This window comes from Glossina fuscipes, unplaced genomic scaffold (assembly GCF_014805625.2).
Source record: "Glossina fuscipes isolate IAEA_lab_2018 unplaced genomic scaffold, Yale_Gfus_2 1, whole genome shotgun sequence".
NCBI classification, from domain to species: Eukaryota; Metazoa; Arthropoda; class Insecta; order Diptera; family Glossinidae; genus Glossina; species Glossina fuscipes.
Window position 1 is genome coordinate 29,381,128 of NW_023998415.1, and position 6,477 is coordinate 29,387,604.

General features: G+C 32.2%; 1 protein-coding gene across 1 annotated transcript in view; it reads left to right on the top strand.

The window, feature by feature from the left end:
• The window catches only part of LOC119632616, a 44,747-nt gene that overhangs the window by 18,835 nt on the left and 19,435 nt on the right, over positions 1 to 6,477 (top strand). The window contains exons 4-6 of the mRNA XM_038025600.1: positions 1,647 to 1,780; positions 2,884 to 3,073; positions 6,144 to 6,318. Coding sequence (XP_037881528.1) covers positions 1,647 to 1,780; positions 2,884 to 3,073; positions 6,144 to 6,318 — 499 coding nt within the window. The remainder of the gene's footprint in view (positions 1 to 1,646; positions 1,781 to 2,883; positions 3,074 to 6,143; positions 6,319 to 6,477) is intronic.

Consider the following 6,477-nt stretch of genomic DNA (forward strand, 5'->3'; position numbering starts at 1 on the left):
CAAAGTCGATTTAATCGACTGGTCTTACTTGTGAGCATCACAAACAATCACAAAATTGTGATGGAATGTAGAAAATATTCAGCTATGTATAGTATTTAGTATATTGATGATAATCATAGACCATAGATCTGAGTTGGAAGTTCGAGTTTTGATTTGCAGGACAGCAGGACAGGCAAAGCACTGTAGTTTACAATATTGAAACTTGGTCCGACAAATAATCACTCATGTTTTTTCTTTAAATATTTATGTATTCATTGGTATCTTGTTGTCTTCTCCACGACTACTAAATAAATATGTCCTTGTATTTGTGTGATAACTACACACATCAAGGAAGTGTCATTGCATACATGCGGCATTTGGCTTTACATTTGACTTTTCCGACTCGCACTTGATTTTATCAAAATAATAATCAAAAACGTAAAAAAAAATTAAAAAAATAAAAAAAAGAGAGAGAGGAAGAAAAGTTGCAGACATTTGGCACATTTGGTATTTTTGTTTCTTTCACTTGCTTCAATCGCTAACATTATTATTATAGGGTTGCTGTTTAGCAAAATGCTCATGCTTATCTTTTAACGACTACATAATTATTATCAATTTCTTCCTTACATAATGATCCTTTCGATTCTGGTCAAAGATTGTTGCTCTCTGAGAGAAAAGCGATACAAATACAAATTTCCTGTTAATGATGTCTATGTTAAAAGTTTAAATAGCATAACGGTAAATCTGAGCTATATGTGAATATTCTATTTGTGTTTAATTAAACAACATATTCTCACACATATTCAAGCGTCTGCAAGCAAACAACATAAGTTCATTGCTGATGAGATTTTCGTTGATTTTTCACTAAACTTTATCATATATGATATAAACCACATACAAAAACAAAAAAAAAAAAAAAAATTTATATATATTTGTTGTTTATTTAATATACTTGACTTCTTACTTTACAAACGCAGGCAGGCACATACACACAGATACACATACATACATACATACATACAAACACACAAACATACAAACATACAAACATACATACAAACATACATACATACATACAAACATACATACATACAAACATACATACATACATTTAAACACAGGCATATATATATATATAGATATATATATACACGCACGCACCTATACGTATATCTATTTAAAACTAATTTATCTCACGAGAATGCGAAGGAATAGAGCAACGACGACAATAACAACAACAACAACAAATTGTGAATACAACAGAAGCGTTTTCATAACAGAACATTTTAGAAAAACATCTGTAAATAAGCGAAATGTTTTGTGTGCGTGTATGTGCACGTATACTGTTGTAAACCAAAGTGTTTTTCGAATTCTTAATTATCACACGACCTCAGTTGAAATTTTGACTCGAGAAAGTGAAAAACGCTACAAGATTAAGGAAAAACGATACAACCACGGACAAGCGTAAACGATCGATCGATTAACATTAGCTATAGCTAAGCTCACGGGAACGTAGGCAAAATATTTTAGTCGGTCAATCGCGGACATTATAAACGTATATTTGTACAGTTTGTGTTTCGGCAAATTATAATTTGCGCGTATCAGAATAGTTAACTCAATTATTGAAAGCGTATCAGTACCGGGTTTTTATCGCTCCATAACGAAATAAAATGGCCGATGTCGAGGTTATGCAAACGACTGTTTCGGAAGTTAAGAAGACAAAAAAAGTGAAGAAATCTTCTAAACGTCGCGAATCCGAAGTTCAAATAACGGAAGTCGATCAAACCAACGAAGAGAAGGGGTACGTGTGGTCACTGTGAAGTTCATTTTTATGTCACTTGAAAATGTCTGAAATTTATGTTTTAATAAAGTCGCAGTTAATTTTATTGCACAGACGAGCCCGTGTCACATTTTCATATATTTAATTTTTGACCTTTATTTCTCATTTTTATTTCATTTCGCATATATATTGTACATGCATACTATTTCTTTCTTTTCTCTCTCTATCTTCCTATCTCTTTTTCTATCGCTCTCTGTCGCTCTCTCTCTCTCTCTCTCTCTCTCTCTCTTCCTTACTATTTATCGCTCTCACGAACAAAACCAAACGAAACTTTTATATTCAGAACGTTTGAAAAGAAGATTCACACAGTTTTTGATCATTTTAATCTCAATTCTATTCAAATTACTCGATATACCTAAAAATGAATTTCACAAACGACACGTAACTCCTTTATCTTAACCAAAGGTACAACCACAGTTTCAGTATATATTCTATCAAATAAATCTATTCAAAAAAAAAAAAAAAAAAAAAACAAGAAACAAGAAACAACAAAAAAACAAAACACATAAAAACAAAAACAAACAACATACAACAAATCAACAAACAATTACTCCAATTATTATTGCAAGCATTATTGCTATTACTGTTATTGCTTCAGCATCGGCAATAGTAGAGAATAGAAAGTTTTCAATTTTTCATCTTCATTTTCGTAACTGAAGATGAATGAAGACAACAAATATTATTTTGCCGAAATTATCGAAATCTATTTTAAAGTGCTTAACAAAAACAGCAACAACAGCACTCCTAAAATATTTATATATATATTTATATATATATATAGGCGAGCAGCCTATGAGCACATATGTAGAGACTTTAAATACATTTTTTTTTTTTTTTTTTTTTTTTTTTATTACACACAAAACAGAAATTAAATGAAAATATTCCACATAAAAAGAGAATAACACTAAAAAAAAAAAGAAGAAAATCAACACTGATTACACTGCGCTACTCTTTGCTATAGCAAAACACATATATATATATATATATATATGCAACATATGAGCGGCTTGATTTCTAAACAATGGATTACGTGTCTTGTTCTTCTTCTTTCAGTTAATTTTCAGTGGCGAATATACAAAGGCCATGGACAAGGATTGGCATTCCGGTCATTTTTGTTGCTGGCAATGCGACGAAAGTTTGACTGGTCAACGTTATGTAATACGTGACGATCATCCGTATTGCATCAAGTGTTACGAAAACGTATTCGCCAACACTTGTGAGGAGTGCAACAAGATTATCGGTATCGACTCGAAGGTGAGTAATATATGTGTGAGGGTGCAATTGCAAAATTGCATTCGCAACAAATATCAATAATTGTGCGATCATAGATTTATATAGATACATATGAAAACGATTACGTCACTCTAATGAACGGAGTAATATATTCATATGTACATCATATTACATTTATGTAATTGTCTTTTTTTTTTTTCTTTTTTTTTTTTTTTTTTTGTTCACTCGTCGTACACGCTTTTGAACATTAGCAATATGAACTGTTTCTCACATGAGTCATTCCTCATACACGTAATACATATTTTATTCATGTTATAGTATTTAGAAATTCTGAAATGCTCTGATATAAGCAACGATTACAATAACAATCGAAAATTTCATCTTCCCTATCAATGATGGGTGATGCTAAAGCCATTGAAAAAAAAAAAAAAAAAAAACTTAATGAAAATCTAATATTCAATATGTATCATATCCGCCCACATTGTCCACTTAGGAGCTATGCAAAGGCAAACGCATGGCTTCTGCTCATTTTCAAAAATAGCGAATATACGCGTAATTTGAGTTGCATGACAGACGAAATATTCGACGAACTATTGGTAAATCGACTCACTTTCCAAGTTTGATCGAGATATATGTGAATACACTTCGATGTTTAGATCCGAAAATTATAGAAATAAAGACGTAGCAGGGAAGAACATATACTCTGTTTAAGCTTAATTCTTTCCACAACATTGACTTAAGCTGAAATGCGTAAACTGTCATCATTATTACATCGCCATATATATATATATATATATATATAAATATATACTTTATATATTTTTTATATATATACATATGTATATATTACTTAAATTACTAAAAAGGGCAACAAATTATAATTAGACAGTTGTGCTATCCTACGAAGACGGAATTCCTTAAATTTACTTATGAAGTACTAATAATCAGTTTATTGGAACAAGTATTTCGCACACTTTTTTGTCCACTTGTTCAATTACTTACAAAATATTTTTAATACTTACTTAAAAACAAAATCGTTGCCTAGCATTTCTCGCAAAGCAATGATTTTTTTTTAGAACACTCCCTTGTCAACCGATTGTCTTCAAATTTCATCGAAAGCCAAACGATAGTATGGTAGTCTCCAGTAGAGCGCCCAGGATTGTTTTTTTTTTTTTTTTTTGGAAATATTGATCTTAGCATCGATTTTAGTGAAAACTCTTTTTGTTCTTCAGCAAAAAAAAAACAAAGGATACTATAGTCGGGCAAGGCCGACCATTAGATATCCTACACCACTTTGCTTAGCGCTTTGGTGATAATACATCAAAACTTACACATTATTTTTTTCGGCATAAAAAACTCTCCCATATAAGAGCCTAAACGATAGACCAATGTTTTTCAAACTCCCTAAAAAAAAATTCACCAGATAAGATTAGATCTTAATATTAAATATAATATATAAAATAATATTCTCATAGAGCATCCGAAATAATATTTGTCAAATATCGATGACAGCACTTTATAGGTAATTGTCCGAAATACTATTACTAGCATTATTTCTATATCTTACTGTAACTCTTCTCTTCGTCTTCTATATAATAAAGGCTCTGTTCGATCAATCTCTTCATATTATACCAAAATATTTCGAATAAATTTAATTTAAAGAATTTTTTTACATAAATTGAGAAGGCTTGTCATATACATTTCCGATTGAAGAAGACTGAAAAAAATTCACAAAAGTAATTTAAAAAATTTGAAAGTAATTCTTTCACAAGTTCTGCAGCAAAGCCATATCGACCACATAAAAATGATCATTATTATTAATAAAAAAAAAAAAAAGTAACGCCTTAGGCGGGCAAGTCAGCCAGTTACCCAGTTATTAACTACTGGACGACTTCGCTTACTAGACAACATTGTTAAGAATTTAGTAAAAATATTAGACTCCATTATAATGGGACATGGCCCAGCTTTAAATACCCTGCGCTATCCTACAGTTATCCATATATCGACTTTTCAAAATAAGGCTGTTCCGATCCTTCAGTCCGTCCGTTTACTACAGGTCCAATATAAAAAATTGTATCAAAATATCTCGAAAATTCCGATCCGTAAGTTAAAGGCAAAAAAACAAGATCGACAATCGGACAGACAAACTAATCATTTTAAAGAATCATTTTCTCAATCGATCAGTATAATGAAAGATCGGTCTATCTCAATTCTTTCTGGACGTTGCGTATATCCGTACGCAAGTGGTGCAAAAACAAGAGCATAAAAATAGAATTTTCAAAAAAAATGACATTTCGAGAAAGCCCTATATTCCCGAATAAAGGGTTGCATTTCATAAAATTTGTAAAAGTAAAAATTTGACGAAAAACTAAGTAAAACCGAAATGAATTCACAAATTATAATAAGTAATACTTAACTCAATAAGTCTCCGGTCTGACATATATATGGCAACGCTGGCATAATGCCAGTGGTTTGCTCAGTTCAAATAAAGACGCGCAGGTATCGATGAATCTATTGAATGCTTTGGTTGCCTAAATTCGACAGTTGTTCCGGAAAACATAAGTAAAGTCCACACAAAATCGCGTTGGAAGACGGAAAAGCAAAGTTGCATAAGATATCTGATACCTTGAAGACATGAGAAGGCAGTGAAAAAAACTTCGTTCGAAGTGAATGCCACTCAGTGTTGACTGCAACCTGTTGGTGACTTAAAACGACGAAATAAAAAGAATTTTTCACGCAATATATGATAATGGATCAAGCATGGATTCGCAATTACAAGTCGGCAATCAAACGAGTGCGATGGCGATCCAAAGCGAACCAAGAAAGTATTATTATTAAAGTAACTGTAATTTATAAACTAATGATCGCAATGTCATGAAGTTGGTACCATCTAAAGAGCATACGGATCCGTCCATCCGCATTCTGGCAACTTATTAAGCCATGTGTTATGTGCAGTGGCCATGAGAGATTAGAGATCAAATTAGTTTACAAAATCGTAGCACACTAGGCATGTGTCGAATCGAATTTTTTCGACCAGTTTATGGGTTTTTCATTTGTAATAAAAATATATTTTGATTTTATTTCCTTCTAGGATTTGTCGTATAAAGACAAACATTGGCATGAAGCCTGTTTTTTGTGCTTCAAGTGCCATTTGTCGCTGGTTGACAAACAATTCGGTGCTAAGGCCGATAAAATCTATTGTGGCAACTGTTATGATGCTCAGTTCGCATCCCGCTGTGATGGTTGCGGAGAAGTGTTCCGTGCAGGTAAGCAAATATTGCATAAGACTCACTGAATTCGGTAATGAATTGAGATAATTGAGAATTGGATCCAATATATTTATTACTGGCCATCTCTCTCTCTCTCTCTTTCTCTCTTTCTCTCTCTCTCTCTCTCTCTCTCTCTCTCTCTCTCTCTCTCTCTCT